The sequence below is a fragment of the Salvelinus fontinalis genome, chromosome 9 (genome assembly GCF_029448725.1).
Source record: "Salvelinus fontinalis isolate EN_2023a chromosome 9, ASM2944872v1, whole genome shotgun sequence".
NCBI lineage: Eukaryota > Metazoa > Chordata > Actinopteri > Salmoniformes > Salmonidae > Salvelinus > Salvelinus fontinalis.
The window spans coordinates 49,515,926-49,540,301 of record NC_074673.1 but is presented as its reverse complement, the minus strand read 5'-3'; the positions used below and the strand labels follow the sequence as shown (position 1 = coordinate 49,540,301).

The following is a 24,376-nucleotide window of genomic DNA, read 5'->3' as shown; positions in this document are numbered from 1 at the left end:
GTTTCAACCCCCCAAAAAAAACAGACAGAGGGGGTGGGCAGAGAGAGAAGAGAGAGTGAGAGATGGGGAGATAGGGGGGAGAAAGAGAAATAGAAAAAAAGAGAGTGGGAGAAGCTGAGAGCGAGACTGTTGATGGAGACCTTTATAAATGCATAGAAATGTCCCTAGAAAGAGACATTAAATGCTGAAAACTTTTTATGATGAGTCTGAAACACCATGAATGGTTTGTACAGAGAAATTAAGATTTCTGTTAGCAGAGGTCCTGGAGGTGTGTGCCAATTTTTCTGAAGCAAAAGAACAGTTTACTGAATGATATTGTGTATTATTGTTGTTGACATTCAAAGTGCTCATCTAGGCACACTGCAATTATGCCTGTCATTGCAAAAAAAAAATATGCTATAACAAAATGTTGTTTGCTTGTATTACTGCAAGTATTTTATTCTAGTTATTGCAACCCCCGAGGACCATGAATGTGAAATAAACTTTTTTTTTATTACATTCATCAAAAATCTAAATTTACTTTCAGAATTGACAGGAATCGTGGCATTAAAAAGTACATTTGACATAGATAGCTGTCTTTGGTCAAGTCAAAATGAGTAAAGTTTCCAATCTTTGATGACATTTCGATTTTTCATCGACTAGACAGACTTCTGAGATCTACTGCTTTGCCTTACGTCACATATTTAGGAAAATAAATCAAACCAAGTCACAGTTCAGCAGCAGAGATGGTAAGAGTGTATAAAGTAGTCGTTTTGTTTGAAGCTTGAATATTTGCTTAAATAATACAGATTGCATACATTGAATGACAAAGGTGTTTGATAAGGATGCAAGCTATCACTCGTTAAAATAGTTAACGTTAGCTAGTCTATGAACACCAACGTTACGAAACGAGTGCACTGTGAGTAAGCATAAAACATAGCTACTATAGTAGCGTCTATGGAAGTTTATGATTTTGCACGAGTTAGCTAGCTACTGCCTTATTGGCAAACTAGCTAGCTGTAACAATAGATTCAATAAAGTATCCAACCTAGTTTATGTAGCTAACTAGGAGCTAACATAGCTAGCTAACGGTAGCTAATTTAGATGGCTTGCTAGCTACCTAGCTGTGTTAGCTAGCTAGCCTAGTAAATGTTGAGTGTTTCACTTCCGTTACCCAACTTTTACCGAATGCCTGTTCTTTGCAGTCTACCTTACCTATGGATGCAAAGGCAAATTGAAAACTTCTAGCTAACTAGATGCTTTCTTCCAACTGTTTGGGACCAGCTACTTTGTTGCTTGAACAATGCCTATTGTACCTCTGAAACTACAAACGTGTTCGACGTCATGAGAGGTGCACCCATAGAAGTCCTGTTCTAATTCTATGGGTCCACCCATGAACCAGAATCTGGCTTTACAGGAAACGTTATGGCGAATCTCCTTTAAACCCAGGAAGCAGTTATTCAACTTGCCATTAACCAGCTTTTCAAATTTAATAACGTTAAAATACGTTCGTTACTCAACAAATATGGAGTTTTTCAAAAGAACTGGTGTAAAAATACTTTAAAGTACTTCAAGTACTACTTAAGTAGTTTTTTGGGGTATGTGTAGTGTACTTTACTTTACTATTTATATTTTTGACAGCTTACTCCACTTACGTTCTATTCCTAAAGAAAATAATGTAGTTTTTACTCCATACATTTCCCCTGACACCCAAAAGTACTCTACGTTTCGAATGCTTAGCAGGACAGGAAAATTGTTAAATTCACACACATCAAGAGAACATACCTGGTCATCCCTACTGCCTCATATCTGGCGGACTTACTAAACTTAAATGCTTAATTTGTAAATTATGTCTGAGTGTTGTCCCTGGCTATCCGTAAATTTAAAAAACAAGAAAATCGGTCCGTCTGGTTTGCTTAATATAATGAATGTGAAATGATTTATACTTTTACTTTTGATACTTAAGTATATTTAAAACCAAATACTTTTAGACTTTTACTCAAGTAGTATTTTACTGGGTAACTTTAACTTGAGTAATTTTCTATAGTAGAACAATTGGGTACCTTTTCCACCACTGCAAGCAACTGAAGAAAAAAATCCTATTCGACACCTTCAATCACTCACGTCCCAAGGATCCCAGAGAGCCCTAACCTGACTGCATGCACAAGTTGTAAGTCTACAACAGCTCAATACATTGGAGGTGCCGAAGAGGCCTTTTTTCCCATTACATAACTTTTTATTTAAACCATTTTTGGAAGTACATACCATCCGTGATAGCAGTAAGTGACGATAGTTGCTAATTGAAACTTCATTTGGTGAGTAATAAACGTATTTGGAGATTATTACGCTTGAAAAGCAGGTCAATGACTGCTTCCTGGGCTTAAAGGAGATTTGCCATATCACCTGTTCCTGTAAGTACAGATTCTGGTTCAGATGCACCCCCATGACAGGTGGCTGTAAACAAAGCCACAAGGTTGCTTTCTAGCTGGCTCTATATTTTATTTATAGCAATGCAATACCTTTGTCTGGAAGAGTCTAGGGTGGCAAACACATTCTGTGTTGAGGTGCAGTCCACAACAGTTTTTTGGTTGATAACTCATTGCAATGCAAGATAACTACGTAAGTAAAACATTTCATGTGTATTTCTAGACAAATGTACATTGAAAATATTGACACTACTGCCTTCTCTCTCTCTCTGTAGTTCCGTAACCAGTACGACAACGATGTCACAGTATGGAGTCCTCAGGTGAGGGATTTGTTTTTGCCTTATACGGTCGTTATTGCTTGCAACTTCCTCACGTACTCACTAGAGTGTGAACATTCAAATTAATCTAAATGTTTAGGGAATGAGGTTCCCTGCAGTGTCTCCCAAATAAGTTAACGTTATCAATGCACTTGTGTTTCAGGGGCGCATTCACCAGATCGAATACGCCATGGAGGCGGTGAAACAAGGTTCGGCTACAGTGGGGCTCAAGTCCAGAACCCATGCAGTCCTGGTTGCTCTCAAGGTATTCCCCATTAATATCCCAGTTCTATTCTACACTGACAGTTTTGGTTTTTCAAGAGTTACATAGGAGTTACACTGGGGGTATCAGGAAAAGGGTATGTCTTTTACCTGCTACATTGGACGTGTGGCGTGAGCCACTCAGTGACTGTCAATGGGCTGTTGAGTGAGACTGGTTTGTTTCTCCACAGCGAGCCCAGTCAGAGCTGGCTGCTCACCAGAAGAAGATCCTCCACGTTGATGAACACATCGGCATCTCCATTGCCGGGCTGACTGCAGATGCCAGGCTCCTCTGGTACCATTTAAATTTTTTATTTATTTTTTACATTTGAGTCATTTAGCAGATGCTCTTATCCAGAGCGACTTACAGGAACAATTAGGGTTAAGTACCTTGCTCAAGGGCACATTGACAGATTTTTCACCTAGTCAGCTCGAGGTTTAGAATCAGCAACCTTTCGGTTACTGGCCCAACGCTCTTAACCGCTAGGGTACCTGCCGCCCACTAGGCTATCTACAACACACACACCTTGGTGTCCAGTTGTAGAAATAAAATGTATGAAAAACCATGTGTCTGTGTGCAATGTATATCCACTGTAATTTGTGTCAAGATAACCACTTCTTTCCCCTTCTATCTTCTTCAACAGTAACTTCATGAGGCAGGAATGCCTGGACTCCAGGTTCGTGTTTGACAGGCCTCTTCCAGCATCGCGCCTCGTCACTCTCATCGGAAGCAGTATCCTTTCAGTCATGCTTTCCATTATTGATCCCCCAAACAATCCGTTTGAAAGTTTGATACTCCAATAAAAATGTATGCAATGTGTCAATGTCAAAAATGACACTTTTGTGAGTTAAGCGGTGAGGTTTGGGAAATGGCGCGCTGTGCTCTCTAGACAGTTGACAAGGTAACCCTTGACCAGTCCCTCAGAAACTCAAATTCCCACACAGAGGTATGGAAGAAGACCCTATGGTGTGGGACTGCTTATCGCTGGCTACGATGTAAGTTCTCTTTGTCATCTTTTAAGGGAAACTATGTATGCTGATCAAGGTGTGTAAAACTCTGTATATGTGATTCTTAAAGCAATAGTTATTAATAATGTGAAGCAACAAAGTCATTTGGTCTCTTCTTGTAGGACATGGGGCCTCATATCTTCCAGACCTGCCCCTCTGCAAACTACTTTGACTGCAAAGCCATGTCCATTGGAGCTCGCTCCCAGTCTGCCCGCACATACCTAGAGAGACACATGGACACCTTCCTGGACTGTGAGAGCATGCAGACACACACACTATATTTGTGGTTTTCACAATTACTAACACAAATGCATACCTATGTGTCTACTACACATATTATAAAGTAGATACTGTTTGAGGCTTTTTCTCTGTAGCATATCTCACTCGCACACACCTACAGTTGAAGTCGAAGTTTACATACACTTATGTTGGAGTCATTAAAACTCGCTTTTCAACCACTCCACAAATTTCTTGTTAACAAACTATAGTTTTGGCAAGTCGGTTAGGACATCTACTTTATGCATGACACAAGTAATTCTTCCAACAATTGTTTACAGACAGATTATTTCACTTATAATTCACTGTATCACAATTCCAGTGGGTCAATAGTTTACATACACTAAATTGACTGTGCCTTTAAACAGCTTGGAAAATTCCAGAAAATGATGTCATGGCTTTAGAAGCTTCTGATAGGCTAATTGACATAATTTGAGTCAATTGGAGGTGTACCCGTAGATGTATTTCAAGGCCTACCTTCAAACTCAGTGCCTCTTTGCTTGACATCATGGGAAAATCAAAAGAAATCAGCCAAGACCTCAGAAAAAAATTGTGGACCTCCACAAGTCTGGTTCATCCTTGGGAGCAATTTCAAAACGCCTGAAGGTACTACTTCAGACAATAGTCAAACAATAGTACACAAGTATAAACACCGTGGGACCACGCAACCGTCATACTGCTCAGGAAGGAGACACGTTCTGTCTCCTAGAGATGAATGTACTGTGGTGCGAAAAGTGCAAATCAATCCCAGAACAAGAGCAAAGGACCTTGTAAAGATGCTGGAGGAAACGGGTACAAAAGTATCTATATCCACAGTAAAATGAGTCCTATATCGACATAACCTGAAAGGCCGCTCATCAAGGAAGAAGCTACTGCTCCAAAACCGCCATAAAAAAGCCAGACAGTTTGCAACTGCACATGGTGACAAAGATTGTACTTTTTGTAGAAATGTCCTCTGGTTTGATGAAACAAAAATAGAACTGTTTGGTCATAATGACCATCGTTATGTTTGGAGGAAAAGGGGGAGGCTTGCAAGCCGAAGAACACCATCCCAACCGTGAAGCACGGGGGTGGCAGCATCATGTTGTGGGGGTGCTTTGCTGCAGGAGGGACTGGTACACTTCACAAAATAGATGGCATCATGAGGAGGAAAATTATGTGGATATATTGAAGCAACATCTCAAGACAAATTATGTCTTCAAATGGACAATGACCCCAAGCATACTTCCAAAGTTGTGGCAAAATGGCTTAAGGACAACAAAGTCAAGGTATTGGAGGGGCCATCACAAAACCCTGAGCTTAATCCTATAGAAAATTTGTGGGCAGAACTGAAAAGCGTGTGCGAGCAAGGAGGCCTACACACCTGACTCAGTTACACCAGCTCTGTCAGGAGGAATGGGCCAAAATTCACCCAACTTATTGTGGGAAGCTTGTGGAAGGCTACCTGAAACATTTGACCCAAGTTAAACAATTTAAAGGCAATGCTACCAAATACTAATTGAGTGTATGTAGACTTCTGACCCACTGGGAATGTGATGAAATAAATAAAAGCTGAAATAAATCATTCTCTCTACTATCATTCTGACATTTCACATTCTTAAAATAAAGTGGTGATCCTAACTGACCTAAAACAGGGATTCTTAACTAGGGTTAAACGTCAGGAATTGTGAAACTGAGCTTAAATGTATTTGGCTAAGGTGTATGTAAACTTCCGACTTCAACTGTACACAACTCAGCACCTGCTCTGTGCATTTATCTTTTTGTCCATTGCATTGACTATACTCAGGTAATCTGAATGAGCTGGTCAGGCATGGTTTGCTTGGGCTCAGAGAAACACTCCCAGCTGAACAGGACCTCACCACTAAGGTAAACTTATATGGCTCAACCAACCTGTCATAGCCCTCATGTTCCCCACAGTACAGGGCTGTGTTCATTAGGGCACCCAACAGAAATGTTTAAAAAAGTTTTTCAACGTGAAAATAAAATGGAGTCCCTCTCTGTTTGGTGCCTAATGAACACATCCCTGGGCTTTACTGAGTAGCTCTCACTACCTTTCAGAATGTCTCAATCGGCATTGTGGGGAAAGACATGGAGTTCACCATCTACGACGATGAGGACGTGGGTCCTTTCCTTGAGGGTCTGGAGGAGAGGCCACAGAGAAAGGTAAGAGTCGACTTGGAGTTACTGTGAAAAGTGGTTGGATTAATGCTAGCCTACAATTAATTTGGTATCCAGGTTAGGATAAGGCACTCTCAAAGATATTTGTAGATGAGATTATAATAATATTATAGAATGGTTAACAAACATCACAAATTTCACTTGAAGGTCCCAAACAGTCAAAATCATGTTTTTCATGAAATTGGATGACATTTGGATGAAACCAGATTAATTAGATGTATTTATCAAGCCCTTTTTAGATCAACAGATTAGATCAAACCGAGCCTAAAACCCCAGAGAGCAAGCAATCCAGATCAAAGTAGGAAAAATACCTGCCTCTAAAGTTCGACCATAAAGTGTATTTATTTGGCTTTTTTATTATTTTTATTACAGTAGTTACATAGCAAGAATAAAGGTATTTGATATACATTACCGGTCAAAAGTTTGGACACCTATTCATTCAAGGGTTGTTCTTATTTCTTAAAACTATTTTCTACGTTGTAGAATAATAGTGAATACATCAGAACTATGAAATAACACATATGGAATCATGTAGTAATCAAAAAAAAGTGTTATATTTGAGATTCTTCAAAGTAGCCACCCTTTGCCTTGATGACAGCTTTGCACACTATTGGCATTCTCTCAACCAGTTTCATGAGGTAGTCACCTAGAATGCATTTCAATTAACAGGTGTGCCTTGTTAAAAGTTAATTTGTGGAATTTCTTTCCTCCTTAATGCGTTTGAGCCAATCAATTGTTGTGACAAGGTATGGTTGGTATACAGAAGATAGCCTATTTGGTTAAAAGACCAAGTCCATATTATGGCAAGAACATCTCAAATAAGCAAAGAGAAACAACAGTCCACCATTACTTTAAGACATGAAGGTCAGTCAATCCAGGAAATTTCAAGAACTTTTAAAGTTTCTTCAAGTGCAGTCGCAAAAACCATCAAGTGCTATGATGAAACTGGCTCTTATGAGGACCGCCACAGGAAAGGAAGACCCAGAGAAACCTTTGCAGCAGAGGAAAAGTTTATTAAAGTTACCAGCCTCAGAAATTGCAGCCCAAATAAATGCATACACTATTCAGAAGAGACTGTGAATCTGGCCTTCATGGTCGAATTGCTGCAAAGAAACCAATACCGCCAACCCCTCTTTTACGCTGCTGCTACTCTCTGTTTATCATCTATGCATAGTCACTTTAACTATACCTAGATGTACATATTAGCCTGACTAACCAGTGCCCCCGCACATTGACTCTGTACCGGTACCACCTGTATATAGCCGCGCTACTGTTATTTTCACTGTCATTTTACTGTTTATTTTTTATTTTTTACTTATCTATTGTTTACCTAATACCTATTTTTTACTTAAATTGCACTGTTGGTTATGGGCTTGTAAGTAAGCATGTGACAAACTTTTGATTTGATTACTAAATGACACCAATAATAAGAAGACTTGCTTGGGCCAAGGAACACAAGCAATGGATATTAGACCGATGGAAATCTTTCCTTTGTTCTGAGGAGTCCAAATTTGAGATTTTTGGTTCAAACCGCTGTGTCTTTGTGAGACATAGAGTAGGAGAAAGGATCGCTGCATGTGTGGTTCCCACTGTGAAGCATGGAGGAGGAGGTGTGATTTTGTGGGTGACACTGTCTGGGATTTATTTAGAATTCAAGGCACACTTAACCAGCATGGCTACCACAGCATTCTGCAGCAATACGCCATCCCATCTGGTTTGCGCTTAGTGGGACTATCATTTCTTTTTCAACTTGACAATGACCCAACACACCTCCAGGCTGTTTTGAGGGCAATTTGACCACGAAGGAGAGTGATGGAGTGCTGCATCAGATGACCTGGCCTCCACAATCGCCTGACCTCAACCCAATTGAGATGTTTGGGATGAGTTGGACCGCAGAGTGAAGGAAAAGCAGCCAACAAGTGCTCAGCATATGTGGGAACTCCTTCAAGACTGTTGGAAAAGCATTCCAGGTGAAGCTGGTTGAGGGAATGCCAAGAGAGCCACCCTTTGACTTGATGACAGCGTTGCAATTTGAAAAATCTCAGATATAAAATGTATTTTGATCTGTACATTTTTATTTTTTTACTACATGATTCAATATGTGTTATTTCATAGTTTTGATGTCTTCACTCTCATTCTACAATGTAGAAAATAGTACAAATAAAGAAAATCCCTTGAATGAGTAGATGTGTCCAAACTTTTGACTGGTACTGTACATTATATCTAGGTAGATAGTACTTATACATGTTTTCAGTCATAACTATTATAGAACAGCTTTTAAACACACCCACCAGCTACTCTCAGTCCATCTCACCTATCTCTGTAAACCACCCTCTTATGATTTGCATGTGCCATATATTTTTCAACTGTGCTGTGATGTTTCACATAATTTCTGAATCTTTCTATCTAATTGCATAGTATCTACAGGTTGTAAGTAAAAGATAAATATTTGTTTTAAAAGTATTATATTGAGTTACATTTCATATAAGGAAATCAGTCAATTTAAATAAATTCATTAGTCCCAAATCTATGGATTTCACATGACTGGGCAGAAGCGCATCCATGGGTGGACCTGGGAGGGCATAGGCCCACCCACTGAGGAGCCAGGCCCAGTCAATCAGAGTTTTAACCCCACAAGGGCTTCATTAGACAGAAATACTCCTCAGTTTCATTAGCTGTCCGGCTGGCTGGTCTCGGATGATTCCGCAGGTGAAGAAGCCGGGTGTGTAGGTCCTGTGCTGGCGTGGCTACACGTGGTTTGCAGTTGTGAGGCCGGTTGGATGTACTCCCAAATTCTCTAAAAGGACAGAGGAGGCTTATGGTAGAGAAATGAACATTGAATTCTCTGGCGAACATTCCTCCAGTCAACATGCCAATTGCACGTTCCTTCAAAACTTGAGACATCGTGTTTTTGGAAAAAACTGCACATTTTAGTGTCCTTTTATTGTCCCCAGCACAGTTTTTTATTTTATTTAACTAGGCAAGTCAGTTTTAAGAACAAATTCTTTTTTTCAATGACGGCCTAGGAACAGTGGGTTAACTAACTTGTTCAGGGGCAGAATGACAGCTCGGGGATTTGATCTTGCAACCTTCCGGTTACTAGTCCAACGCTCTAACCACTAGGCTATCCATAAGGTGTATTTTTCTATGTTTTTTTATAATCAAATTCTTGCATAAGTTCCTTGATGTGGAATAGAGTTCCATGTAGTCATGGCTCAATGTAGTACTGTGTGTCTCCCATAGTCCGTTCTGGACTTGGGGACTGTGAAGAGACCTTTTGTGGAATGTCTTGTTTGGTATGCATGGGTGTCCGAGCTGTGCGCCTAGTAGTTCAAACAGACAGCTCGGTACATTCAACATATCAATCAATACCTCTCACAAATACAAGTAGTGAGGAAGTCAATCTCTCCACTTTGAGCCAGGAGAGATTGACATGCATATTATTAATATTAGCTCTTTGTGTACATCCAAGGGCCAGCCGTGTTGCCCTGTTCTGAGACAATTGCAATTTTACTAAGTCCCTTTTTGTGGCACCTGACCACACTACTGAACAGTAGTCCAGGTGCGATTAAAACTAGGGCCTGTAGGACCTGCCTTTGTTGATAGTGCTGTTAAGAAGGTAGAGCTGTGCTTTATTATGGACAGAGTTCTCCCCGTCTTAGCTACTGTTGTATCAGTATGTTTCGACCATGACAATTTACAATCCAGGGTTACTCCAAGCAGTTTTGTCACCTCAACTTGCTCATTTCCACATTATTCATTACAAGATTTAGCTGAGGTTTAGGGTTTAGTGAAGGATTTATCCCAAATACAATGCTTTTAGTTTTAGAAATATTTAGGACTAACTTGTTCCTTGCCACCCACTCTGAAACTAACTGCAGCTCTTTGTTAAGTGTTGCAGTCATTTCAGTCGCTGTAGTAGCTGACATGTATAGTGTCGAGTCATGCGCGTACATAGTCACATAGGCTTTACTTAAAGCCAGTGGTATGTCATTAGTAAAGATTTAAAGTAAGGGGCCTAGACAGCTGCCCTGTGAAATTCCTGATTCTACCTGGATTATGTTGGAGAGGCTTCCATTAAAAAACACCCTCTGTGTTCTGTTACAGGTAACTCTTTATCCACAATATAGCAGTGGGTGTGAAGCCATAACACGTTTTTCCAGCAGCAGACTATGATCAAGAATGTCAAAAGCCGCACTGAAGTCTTAACAGTTTAGAAGGGAGGAACTCAAACTTGTATTCCTTAGGCTGGGATGCAGCTGTTGCAACTGCACATTTTTCACTGGCTGTCAACTGGTGCGAATTCATTATGCTCATTCTGTTGAAAAACGTTTCATAAATGTGACGAAACGGGGAGGGACCTACCTGAGTTTGTCCAATAGAAACTTTAGTTTTGCTCTGTTTGCTTCCATTTGGTTCTTGAACGGTAAACTGTTTCCATAATGAATACACCCCTTGTTGCAAAAACAATGATTGATGGGCAGCTTAAACTGCTTCAATTCAACCATTATTGGGTTAATGTGTGTGTGTGTGTGTATTTTAACCCAATAATGGTTTTATATATATATATATATATATAGATTTGCAATCCATCAAACGTATTTGGTGTGTCATCATAGTGGTTTCTGTGGTCAGACTTGCTCAGGCGGAAAACAATCTTAAAATTGCTCCTTTTTTCAATGTTGATTTTGAATGTCATTGAGAAAACAGAAAGGTGTCAATTTTTCGCAAACATCCTTTCTGAATTAAAAAGTAATCATCTAGTTTTTCAAAAGTATCTGTAATCTCGTTACAATATTTTTTCTGGTTACTGATTAAGTTTGTTTTGTAATCCGTCACTCCCCAACCCTGCTTATAGGTTTCCGCTTTCATCTGTGTCAGCTGCACTTGGATCGGGAGGGACTCCACATCAGCCAGCATACATCAACCATTCAATTTAGCTTATTTCTTTCCATTTCTTTGGCGAAAGTCAATTTTTTATTTCCACCACCAACCGATGGTGGCTCCATCTCCACCTCCGCCATTGTCTTCTTGCTCGTGCCTCTCAGTACACACAACTGTCGTCAACCCCTGCTAGTTTGTAGCCAGCTCGAGGTGTCACTGGTTCGCTATGTCAGAGATATCCACCCACTTTTGAGACTGTGATTCAGGAGGCGGGATGGAGGCAGGATTATTAAGGGCTTTTCATGACATCACAAAAAGTATAATTTTAATACACCAATGGTAACATCTTATTCTCTTACCTAACTTAAACAAGTACCACCATGTAACCAACATAGCAGAAGGCGTGTTGTTTACATAGCTAGGTAGCTAGTCTACTGGTGCAGAAATTTGACTGCAGTGTGTCAGTAAATATTTTTTTTTAAAGTATATTCTTCTAATGTTTCTGCTTTCATCTGTGTCTGGTGTTAGCAATTTTTTTTTCTGGTGTTAGCTAGTAACTGGCTAGCTAGATCTTCAGCCAGCATGTTCAGATATGCTGTGGCGTACAAACTGGTATCAATTGGTATCAAGGAACCTAACGTTTGCCAGGAAAACATTCCCCACACCATTTACACCACCGCCACCAGCCTGTACCATTGACACTTACGCCAAATCCTGACTGCCATCAGCATGACGCAACATGAACCAGGATTTGTCGGACCGGGCGATGCTTTTCCACTGCTCAAATGTCCAGTGTTGGTGATCACGTGCCCACTGGATCCACTTCTTGTTTTTAGAGGATGAGAGGGGAACCTGGTGTGGGTGTCTGCTGCAATAGCCCATCCGTGACAAGGACCAACTAGTTTTGCGACCAGTTCTACTGTGCTGTTATTTGCCTGTTTGTGGCCCGCCTGTTCGCTTTACGATTCTTGCCATTCTCCTTCGACCTCTCATCAATAAGATGTTTTCGCCCACAGGATTGCTGCTGACTGGATGTTTTTTGGTTTGTCGCACCATTCACGATAACCCCGAGACACAGTCATGCATGAAAAGCCCAGGAGGCCGGCCGTTTCTGAGATACTGAACCGGCACGACCTGCACCAACGATCATACCACTCGGTGGCTTAGGTCACTCGTTTTGCCCATTCTAGCGTTCAGTCAAACAGTAACTGAATGCCTTGATGCCTGCTTTATAGATCAAGCCACTGCCATGTGACTCACTGTCTTTAGGAGGGAACCTAATAAACTAGCCACTGAGTATGTATGTATATATTTAATGAAAAGTACCCAGACCTCACCCTGAAATTGTCCAACATGAACTAGCTAGCTTGATAAACAGTGCTGCCAATTCCATTTGAATTTGCTAGCTAAACTATACAGCCTACATTTTGTCTTGATACTGTTACAATAACCAAACAGTTGGATATAAACAAATCAGTAGTGAAACCATTATGTGGTGTATGATAGGATTGGATGTTGCATGCAATTTCAATGTTGATTTGTGTATCAGCAAATTTGCTTGAGATAATCTCACTGCAACACTGTGTTCATGTTGCTTGACATAACTTTAGGTTCTGTGAAAATGCCTAGGGTGAGCTTCCCTCTCACTCAGTATCTTTTTAGACTTCCTGGTAGTTTGACATAAGAAAGTACTTTCTTTTTTATTTTCCATTTTTATCTGAACGGTAGCCAATCAAGATATGTGTCCCGCCTTGTGTGTCCTAGGTTATCAAGGCTGCAGATGAGCCTGCAGCAGACAAACCGGATGAGCCAATGGATATCTGAGACTGAGGATGCAGAATGATGACACACTTTGTCACACTGCGGTGGCCAGAAACCAAATCCAGCTCAGCACCCCTCACTGAACTGCCATGTGTCAATTCTGTGCAGTGACAATGTGCTACTCAATGAAAATAAGTTAATTGTACGCTTTCCGCTAATAAAATTGGATGTTGCTTTTCTATTGGTAGAATGTTACGTTCTGTAAGTAATACACCTTTTTTCTCAAATGGCTGCCATTGTTGTTTTTGTTTGTCACATACTTGAGACATGGTTGTTGTCAAACCAGAATATTTTATTTGTGAGATTCCACAGTAGTTATTTTTTTTGTAACGCTGACATACAGGTATATAGTAATCAGTAGTGAATAAATAAATAGTGTATAAAAGTGAATGCTTTTTCAATAACTTATACCCATGAAATAAGATCATTCCCATGTATTCTAATTATGGTTTATTGCACTAAGAGGACAAAAAGCATCCTCTCAAGCCCAGACGTGAATCAAGACAGTAGCACAGTGCCTTCCAAATCATTCAGTTCACTGTAATGCGCATTGTGCCAAAGCTATTATGCGATAGTGGACATCTGAACAAGGCATTGGTACAATACTGTGGGTATGACTTCTGCTTCAGACTGTCACTTAGCAAGAGAGGAAGAGATACCATCTTTCTCGGTTGGAGCTTTTGATCCTATGTTTATAGACTGGCTACTGCTAACCTTCATGCTATGGCCCATCCTGTTTGGAGGCTAGGAAGAAATGTTGCTAGACGGGCATAGCCAGACTCAAGTTTGTGGGGCGCACTCTACTTTCCCAATTATAGGAAGGAATTTAGGGGAAGTCAATCAACTCTGTTTCCTTTTGGTCATTTCTTCTGCTTCTTGTTCCTTTTCCTTCTAACACGAGAGCGGCTAGTTGACACCTCCGTTGACAGGTTAACACCGTCCTTTTCCTCTCGCTCCAACATGGTGGGCATCTTCAGTGTAAACTCAAGCTCCTTCCCTTGCTCCTCCTCTGCACCACCCCTGTCTTCATCAGCCAGACCCAGCTTGTCATTGGCCCCACCCCCCTCCCTGTCCATTCCTTCTTTCTCCACCTCAGTCCCACCCACATCACACTTAGCCCCACATTCCTCATTCCCAGTGGCCAAATCAGCATCTCCCTCATCAGTATTCAAATCAGCCCCTGCCTCAGCTACACCTACATCATCCTCAGCAGCACCCTTTTCCTGGTCAGCCCTGCCCTCCTCTTGGTCAACCCTAACCACCTCCTGGTCAACTATGCTTTCTTCCTGGTCAAGCCCACCTTCTTTCTGGTCAGCCCTGCCCTCTTCCTGGTCAACCCCAACCACCTCCTGGTCAACTATGCTCTCTTCCTGGTTAAGCCCAATGTCTTTCTGGTCAGCCCTGCCTTCTTCCTGGTCAACCCCACTCTCCTCCTCGTTTGCCACACCCTCTTCCTGGTCAGACCCACCCTTATCCTGGTCAGCCCTACCTGCCTCCGGATAGTCCCCACCCTCCTTCTGGTAAGCCCCACTCTCCTTCTGGTAAGCCCCACCCTCCTGGTCAGCCCCACACTCCTGGTCAGCCCCACACTCGTCGGTCCTCTCTGGCTGCTCTTCGGTGCTGGTTGCCTGGGTATGGTCGTATCCACAGAAGGGCTCTTCCCAGCATGGATGGGGATCCTCTGGGAAACCTAATTCAACCATGGATACATAAACAGTATATCATTACGTTTCCATACAGCCCTCAGAGGCACTAAACCCTACTTACTGTATGTTACACCAAAATCTTGTATATCTCCATATTGTTGAATGTGGATAACATATTCAGACAAGTCTTGAATGATGTCATAAAAGAGCCAAAGTTTGACTTCCATTAAAGAAGCACAAATGACATGTTGTTTAGAAGAATGCCCACAGTGGTGTGGGGTGGTACAGAAAAAGGCTTAGAACGGGTTTCAATCCCAGTCTACCTTCCCAGTGTTGTGCCCCCATCTCTGCGGGGGCGACCCCCTCCACCAGGCGGCCCTCCTGCATCACCCGTGTGATCTCTCTCAGCTGGAGAAGCAGTCTCTCCTCCTGGTCGGCACTCACCCCTGTCACCCTGCAGAGAGAGCAGCAGAAGCATAGGTAAGTATGCTAAAGGCAGCGATTCCCAAACTAGGGGTCGCGCCTGATATGAAAATGGGGTTGTGGGAGAATTTTCAAAATTCAGAGGGAAAAAAAGATTCACACGTTTTTGTTGTTGATATATATATAATATATATACACACACCTTTATAATATTGTCTTTATCTCAAAATCATTGTAATGTGGTTAACCTTAAAAAATACATTAAAAAAAAAATCTATTCTAAAAGATCAAATTCAACCAGAGCGTGCCCTTAGATCATGGGAAAATGCCGCACTTGACCGTTGCACTTGAATCATTCACACAGTGAATGGCTAGGCCCATTACGATATGAAACCACACACTATTGCAGAGACTTTGATATTACCGGCTGCAATTGATAAGGTGAAAACAATGTATGGTGAGACAGAGGCACAGAAACTCGCATCAATACCTTTGTCAGATACAGTGCATTCGGAAAATATTCAGACCCCTTGACTTTTTCCACATTTTTACGTTAAAGCCTTATTCTAAAATGAATGAATTGTTTTCCGTCATCAATCTACACACAATACTCCATAATGACAAAGTGAAAACATGTTTTTAGAAAATGTTGCTAATTTATTTAAATGAAACAGATCCCTTATTTACATAAGTATTCAGACCATTTGCTATGAGACTCGAAATTGAGCTCAGGTGCATCCCGTTTCTATTGATCATCCTTGAAATGTTTCTACAACTTGATTGGAGTCCACCTGTGGTAAATTCAATTGATTGGACATGATTTGGAAAGGCACATACCTGTCTATATAAGGTCCAACAGTTGATAGTGCATGTCAGAGCAAAAACCAAGCCATGAGGTTGAAGGAATTGTCCGTAGAGCCTCGAGACAGGATTGTGTCGAGGCACAGATCTGGGGAAGGGTACCAAATAAAAATCTGCAGCATTGACTGTCCCCAAGAACACAGTGGCCTCCATCATTCTTAAATGGAAGAAGTTTGGAACCACCAAGACCCTTCCTAGAGCTGGCCACCCAGCCAAAGTGAGCAATCGGGGAAGAAGGGCCTTGATCAGGGAGGTGACCAAGAACCCGATGGTCACTCTGACAGAGCTCCAGAGTTCCTCTGTGGAGATGGAAGAACCTTCCAGAAGCACAACCATCTCTGCAGCCCTCCACCAATCAGGTCTTTATGGTAGACTGGCCAGACGGAGCCCCTCCTGAGTAAAATCCACATGACAGCCCACTTGGAGTTTGCCAAAAGGCACCCAAAGATTCTCACCATGAGAAACAAGATTATCTGGTCTGATGAAACCAAGATTTAACTCTTTGGCCCGAATGCCAAGCTTCACGTCTGGAGGAAACTTTGCACCATCCATACGGTGAAGCATGGTGGTGGCAGCATCATGCTGTGGGGATGTTTTTCAGTGGCCGGGACTGGGAGACTAGTCAGGATTGAGGGAAAGATGAACAGAGCAAAGTACAGAAATATCCTTGATAAAAACCTGGTCCAGAGCGCTCAGGACCTCAGACTGGGGCGAAGGTTCACCTTCCAACAGGACAACAACCCTAAGCACACAGCCAAGACAACGCAGGAGTGGCTTCGTGACAAGTCTCTGAATGTCCTTGAGTGGCCAAGCCAGAGCCCGGACTTGAACCCAATCGAACATCTCTGGAGAGACCTAAAAATAGCTGTGCAGCTACGCTCACCATCCAACCTAACAGAGCGTGAGAGGATCTGCAGAGAAGAATGGGAGAAACTCCCCAAATGGCAGAGGGGATGTTCATTGTGTTGCTGAGTGGCTATATTGACTATAAACTGATTCCATGGGATCGAATGGTGGGCTTTTGCACAGATGGGGCTCCATGTATGACGGACAGGCCTCGGCACTCGAGTTATGAATGTGTCTCCTTCTGCCATGTGGACGCATTGTATGATACACCAAGAGTAACTGGTGGCAAAAGAGCTGAGCACAGAACTCGGAGATATACTGCAGCAGATAACTTCGATTGTAAACCACATCCACTGCGCGCACGCCTGTTCACAAAACTATGTGGAGATATGGGATCAGAGCATGACAAGGTTCCATTTCACACAGAGGCTTGGTGGTTATCGAAGGGGGAGTGTTGGAAAGAGTTTTAGCATTGACAAACTATTGTCATTCACAATGGATGTAAAGAAGAAAACAGACTCGGTTGACTTTCTGCGTAATGAAAAGAACATGTCTCCTTGCCTATATGTAACAGACATTTGGGAAACTGAACGCAAGCATGCAGAGAAAATACAAAAACATTCTACAGATGAGTGACCGAATCGGTGGATTCAGAGGAAATAATCCTTATTGGAGAGTCTTTCAAAAGCCAGCCATGCCCCCTTCCATCGGAGGTGCCATGTTTCTTACAACAAAAAACAGCATCAGTAAGTGTCCCACACGAGTGTAGACAATGCATTCACAGGTCACTACGGAGGAGTTTTGGTTTTTGACTCAAAGGGAATACCCTGCCCTCTCCCTCTGAGCATTAAAACGTATACTACCGTTCGCCAGCTCATATCTCTGTGAAGGTGCATTCAGTGCTCTTGTCTGCATTAAAACCAAATATCGATCCATGTTGGATGTGACAGCAGAGATGAGGTGCGCACTGTCGACCACGCCCTCTGACTTTGAGAAGCTCCGCCGCGACATGCAACAAGCCACACCCATCTCAATAGTGGTGGCGAGATAAGAGACATTGTCAGACTCATTTGCAATTGACTGTCATAGCCCCACATTAAACGTATGTGTTTGTGAGTTGAGAAGACAATCAGAAATACTGTTAAAATGTTTTTCAATTGACTGCCATAGCCCCAAATAAAAGTAAACATTAGCTGTTAATTTCTTTTTTTTTTATGTGGTTATGGAAATGGGGTCGTGGGCCACAAGAGTTTGGGAACCCATGGCTTCTGGTCTACCCATTAGAATTTATTACAGGTATGCTAATTCAATCAATAGGACATGCAATAACAGTTAAGTACACACATTAATAGCAATGTAAATGCATTGTTCAATTCAGATTGTATTCAATAACATTTTATTCCAGATTTTTTATTTTTTTTTATCCAATATTCTGGCCGGCAAAAATGGTGTAAAGTGGGAAAGAGACCCAGAATAATTTTTTTAAAGTTGAATATATGTGTTTTGGTATGCAAAGAGAGACTGAAACGAGAATAAATGAGAGATGTCCGAGGAGCAAGACTTTGGCCGAGTAAACAACAAACCTTTCAGGACTGTGGCTGGCTTTGGACACAATCCTCTCCATCACCATCTCTGTCTCCCTCAGCTTATCCTGCAGCTGAGTCAGCTCAAAGTCCGCTAGAGAGGAGGAGAGAGGGTCGGTTAATACTTTTCAGGATGGCATTGTCTGAAGTGAAGCTAAACTATTTGATTGTACAGTCGTGGCCAAAAGTTTTGAGAATGACACAAATATTAATTTCCACAAAGTTTGCTGCTTCAGTGTCTTTAGATATTTTTGTCAGATGTTACTATGGAATACTGAAGTATAATTACAAGCATTTCATAAGAGTCAAAGGCTTTTATTGACAATTACATGAAGTTAATGCGGAGTCAATATTTGCAGTGTTGACCGTTCTTTTTCAAGACCTCTGCAATCCGCCCTGGCACGCTGTCAATTAACTTCTGGGCCACATCCTGACTGATGGCAGCCCATTCTTGCATAATCAATGCTTGGAGTTTGTCAGAATTTGTGGGGTTTTGTTTGTCACCCGCCTCTTGAGGATTGACCACAAGTTCTCAATGGGATTAAGGTCTGGGGAGTTTCCTGGCCATGGACCCAAAATATCAATGTTTTGTTCCCCGAGCCACTTAGTTATCACTTTTGCCTTATGGCAAGGTGCTCCATCATGCTGGAAAAGGCATTGTTCGTCACCAAACTGTTCCTGGATGGTTGGGAGAAGTTGCTCTCTGAAGATGTGCTGGTACCATTCTTTATTCATGGCTGTGTTCTTAGGCAAAATTGTGAGTGAGCCCACTTCCTTGGCTGAGAAGCAACCCCACACATGAATGGTCTCAAGATGGTTTACTCTTGGCATGACACAGGACTGATGGTAGCGCTCACCTTGTCTTCTCCGGACAAGCCCATTTTTCCGGATGCCCCAAACAATCAGAAAGGGGATTCATCAGAGAAAATGACTTTACCCCAGTCCTCAGCAGTCCAATCCATGTACCTTTTGCAGAATATCAGTCTGTCCCTGATGTTTTTCCTGGAGAGAAGTGGCTTCTTTGCTGCCCTTCTTGACACCAGGCCATCCTCCAAAAGTCTTCGCCTCATTGTGCGCGCAGATGCACTCACACCTGCCTGCTGCCATTCCTGAACAAGCTCTGTACTGGTGGTGCCCCGATCCCGCAGCTGAATCAACTTTAGGAGAAGGTCCTGGCGCTTGCTGGACTTTCTTGTGCGCCCTGAAGTCTTCACAACAATTGAACCGCTCTCCTGGAAGTTCTTGATGATCCAATAAATGGTTGATTTAGATGCAATCTTACTGGCAGCAATATCCTTGCCTGTGAAGCCCTTTTTGTGCAAAGCAATGATGACGGCACGTGTTTCCTTGCAGGTAGCCATGGTTGACAGAGGAAGAACAATGATTCCAAGCACCAATGATTCCTTTTGAAGCTTCCAGTCTGTTATTCAAACTCAATCAGCATGACAGAGTGATCTCCAGCCTTGTCCTCGTCAACACTCACACCTGTGTTAACGATAGAATCACTGACATGATGTCAGCTGGTCCTTTTGTGGCAGGGCTGAAATGCAGTGGAAATGTTTTTTGGGGGATTCAGTTCATTTGCATGGCAAAGAGGGACTTTGCAATTAATTGCAATTCTTCTCATCACTCTTCATAACATTCTGGAGTATATGCAAATTGCCATCATACAAACTGAGGCAGCAGACTTTGAAAATTAATATTTGTGTCATTCTCAAAACATTTGGCCACGACTGTATGTTTTCGAGAGAAACTATTTAAATGACTGATGCTGTTTCTTTGTATAGAATTATCAATCTAACTGATTCTTAAAGAGGAATGATTTAAGAATCGTGAGATTACAGTTTGTAACTCACTGATCTTTCTCTTCCGGTTCTCTGCTCTCACTGAGGGAAATCTGGGTTCAGCAGGTACGGCGCACTTCCCCTTTGAGGTTATCTTTTGAGAAGAAAAAAAAACATTCTTCAACAATAGGATTTAAGGATTTAAACATACAACACGCAGATTATAAATGGACATTTGATTTGGACCGTTTCTATGAGAATAGGATACAATGGACTGTGTTTCCATGCGTGTCTTCCTAGTATGTGCATGTGTACGCATGCTAGGGCTGGGCCAGACTACTTGATTCAAGGTTTGTATTCGATACATTTTCGCATGCAAACTTTTTGTCCTCAGCCCCGTTGCACATTTTAAAACGCTAACATGCCTGTACTCTAAATAATTTTCATGAGAGTACTGGAACACACACATTCTTTAAAATGCTCATCCCTATTGTCTGTGCGTGTATGTATGTATCCTATGTCAGCCCCACAACATCGCACCTTAAACAGGATGTAGAGGATGTAAAGAAGGATCGCAAAGCCGTAGATGGGGATGATCTGCCCTGCCAGGTTGGACTTGCCCCCGGTCCCTACCCCTGTGCCCCCACCCCCCTTAGCCCTGGCGATAGCCTCGGTGTTGTGTGCCCTGGTGGACCCAGCAGCCCTCTGGCCCTGACTGTCCGGAGCCATCTGCCGGTGCACCATGGGAGGAAACCGTCCTGAACCTGCAAAGCAAATGTGGTAAATGAACCCGATACTGTGATATACTGGAATTAACACTGTGGATACACTGGAATAACAACTTTGTTGCGACGGTGAGTTGGACTTACGCTGTTGTGATAAGGTAGCCCTGCTGTGGTAGCCTTGCTAATGCTGGGTGGATGGGTTTACGGTAATTAAATATTGTGTTGGATGAAGGCCGGGCGGGTTGAATAAAGAGACAATACCTTAATAAATTCATAAATGTATTATAATTGTGCAATTTATATCTTTAGGCTATATTAAGGTTATTTTAGACGATATGGCATTAGTGCATAAGCCTAAACTTTAGCGCTGAACTGTACATGAGTCAAATAGCCGACATGCCAATCGCCAAATGCTTTTGGGAACCGGCAGAAAAAGTTGACGTCAATCCACGGAGGCAAAAAGAACCGTGTCCGGAGTTTAATTCAATAAGAGAAAAGCTGCAAAACGGAGAGTTGAAAATAAAGAGAAGGGAGGGCCAGAAAAGTAGGCTAATGTTTGGGAAAGATTTGGTGAGGTGGAAGAAGAGGACGAGAGCAGTGCCGGCTATGTTATGTGTGATGATTGTGAGGCGCTACACAAATTCGACAGTCACAAGATGGGGACTTCAAATAGGCCTATGGCACGTCAAGGGAAGCCTACTGTTCAGATGGGTTAAATGGAAACTGAAATCTGTACACTGACTGTAAACCTATAACCTCTCACATAGCTTTTATATTAACTCCTGCATAATTAAGCATTTCTCGCAGTAAAATAGTACACCAAATGTAAACAAAATGTTTACTTGGGAACAGGAGTGGAAAAATATGATTTCTTTATTTCAGCATCTTGAGAGAATGTGAATGCTCAGTTAGCACCTCTACAGATGGTATCTATCTTTATCAGCATCATAAAAGCTGATAGTATTTCAACCAAAGGTTTATATTTCCTTACAACTGGTCAAATTTTGCACAGAATTTTTTGTCCCGAGTTATTGCATTTTCTCCCCGGTCCCTAAACGTCTTTGCTCCGTGAAAGATGACAGAGAACACTTTACCAATGTCCACTAGATTGAAGCATTCATTCTATCGATTTATGACATTATTCTGGTGAGCAAGGGGTTATTTAGTATTTTAGGGCAACATAATGACAGCCTACATGCAGCTTCTCTTCTACCTAATTTATAGACAAGTTGACTAACAAATAGCCTACCAGAATGTCGGAAATTATAGGCAGAAACATATCTAAATCTGGGAACAGCCTACCCAGTTAAAAAATCGTCCCCCCGTCTTTGACAGTAGCCTGTTGCGCAATTTCTATATTTGCGTGTTAGGATCGGGCGCGGGACTCAGATTTGAACTTTTTCACATAAAATCAGGCTGTTGCGGGTGAACAAACAACTGACCCACCACTCCTCCCCGGTGATGACAGCGCCCTCTGTAGGGATGTAGCTGGTATTATTCAAAGATAACCAGAAATAAACGACGATGTGCAGTAAAATGAAAATGTGTTAATTGCAAGGAAAGGTAAGCTTACGTACGAATCTATAATAGTTAGCTAGAATAAAGATATTTAACATTTTTAGAGCGTAAACCTTACCCTCGGTCTGTGCACCCTTCTTCCCTCCGCCTAGCAGCATTTTCGGAAGCAGAAGAGCAACGCAGAGCACGAGACAAGACACGAGCGTAACCTTTTGAAATGTTGACATCGACATTGTTACAGCCGCACGGTTGCTTTTGCAGGGAAATGTACTTAAAAGGCAACAAAAATACACAAACAATTCAACACAGAGGGTCAAGTGGATGCTGCGTCGGGCTCCTCAGCATCATCCATTTGTGTACACGTCCTTCGCTGAAAAACGGAAGTGTAACCTTTGTAGTGGATGCACCTCTCCAGTAGATGGCGTCAGAGAACCTTTATTTATTTCGACCAAATAGAAAATAGAAAGGCTGTGATGGCACTGCATCCCTTTTTTGTAAATATGGTAAAGTAGTTTTTTGAACTCTTTATACCTGCTATAATTACTGTCTCTGTGTGATAGCAGCATACCACCCTGCATACCACTGCTGGCTTGCTTCTGAAAGCTAAGCAGGGTTGGTCCTGGTCAGTCCCTGGATGGGAGACCAGATGCTGCTGGAAGTGGTGTTGGAGGGCCAGTAGGAGGCACTCTTTCCTCTGGTCTAATAAAATATCCCAATGCCCCAGGGCAGTGATTGAGGACACTGCCCTGTGTGTAGGGTGCCGTCTTTCGGATGGGACGTTAAACGGGTGTCCTGACTCTCTGAGGTCATTAAAGAGCCCATGGCACTTATCGTAAGAGTAGGGGTGTTAACCCCGGTGTCCTGGCTAAATTCCCAATCTGGCCCTCAAACCATCATGGTCACCTAATAATCCCCAGTTTACAATTGGCTCATTCATCCCCCTCCTCTCCCCTGTAACTATTCCCCAGGTCGTTGCTGCAAATGAGAACGTGTTCTCAGTCAACTTACCTGGTAAAATAACGGTAAAATAAATAAAAATAAATAAAAAATCAGATATTGGTAATAACTGGGAAAAGGCCTATACAGGTTAATTGGAATTGGACCCCCTTTGCATTGGACAAGGGCCTGAAGCTCATCTCATATCTGTCCCCCCATATTTTTCAGGCCAGCCACTCCTTTTACTACATAGTCTGTAGATTAGCCCAGCTTACATTGCCCCATAACATGAAATATGACATGTTATTACTCCTACTATGTAGATACAAGGAAACCACTATCTGTGATGCTCAGAACAAAGCATCCCTTTTCACACCACGGGAGCCAAGACAATTTGAGCCAAGACAGGCTGTATTGGTTTAGCAGAGGTGGGACCAAGTCACAAGGTCCAAGTCTCAATACGACTCCCAAGTAGAATGGTTCGAGGCTCGAGTCAAGTCCAAATCGTGCATTTTAAGAACAAGTCCAGTAGAGTCCCAAGTTTTTTAAGCCATTTAGCCACAACTTTGGAAGTATGTTTGGGGTCATTTTTCATTTGGAAGTCCCATGTGCGACCACACTTTAACTTCCTGACTGATGTCTTGAGATGTTGCTTCAATATATCCACATAATTTCCCTGCCTCCTGAAGCCATCTATTTTGTGAAGTGCACCAGTCCCTCCTGCAGCAAAGCACCCCCACAACATGATGCTGCCACCCCCGTGCTTCACGGTTGGGGTGGTGTTCTTCGGCTTGCAAGCCTCCCCCTTTTTCCTCCAAACATAACAATGGTTATTATGGTCAAACAGTTCTATTTTTGTTTCATCAGATCAGAGGACATTTTCCCAAAAGTACAATCTTTGTCC

At 42.1% G+C, this 24,376-nt stretch overlaps 2 protein-coding genes across 3 annotated transcripts; one reads left to right on the top strand and one right to left on the bottom strand.

Annotated features, from left to right (window-relative positions):
* The first annotated feature begins 653 nt into the window (after positions 1–653).
* LOC129862770 (proteasome subunit alpha type-1) lies at positions 654–13,329 on the top strand. Of its 2 annotated transcripts, none has more exons than XM_055934729.1 (10): positions 654–728; positions 2,681–2,725; positions 2,886–2,987; positions 3,175–3,278; positions 3,628–3,716; positions 3,909–3,979; positions 4,114–4,243; positions 6,054–6,133; positions 6,326–6,430; positions 13,094–13,329. In XM_055934729.1, exons 1-10 carry the CDS (start codon positions 726–728, stop codon positions 13,151–13,153), a joined length of 789 nt encoding a protein of 262 aa, XP_055790704.1. In that variant the 5' UTR covers positions 654–725; the 3' UTR covers positions 13,154–13,329. The 2 variants fall into 2 exon arrangements, with proteins under 2 accessions (XP_055790704.1, XP_055790705.1); XM_055934730.1 differs by lacking the exon at positions 654–728 and adding an exon at positions 2,079–2,149.
* Positions 13,330–13,421: 92 nt separating this feature from the next.
* Positions 13,422–22,939, bottom strand: ric3b (RIC3 acetylcholine receptor chaperone b). Its single transcript, XM_055934720.1, has 6 exons — positions 22,655–22,939; positions 20,834–21,057; positions 20,366–20,447; positions 18,510–18,603; positions 15,120–15,250; positions 13,422–14,840 (listed from the first exon to the last, which is right to left on the bottom strand). Exons 1-6 carry the CDS (start codon positions 22,767–22,769, stop codon positions 14,011–14,013), a joined length of 1,476 nt encoding a protein of 491 aa, XP_055790695.1. The 5' UTR covers positions 22,770–22,939; the 3' UTR covers positions 13,422–14,010.
* Positions 22,940–24,376: the final 1,437 nt, after the last annotated feature.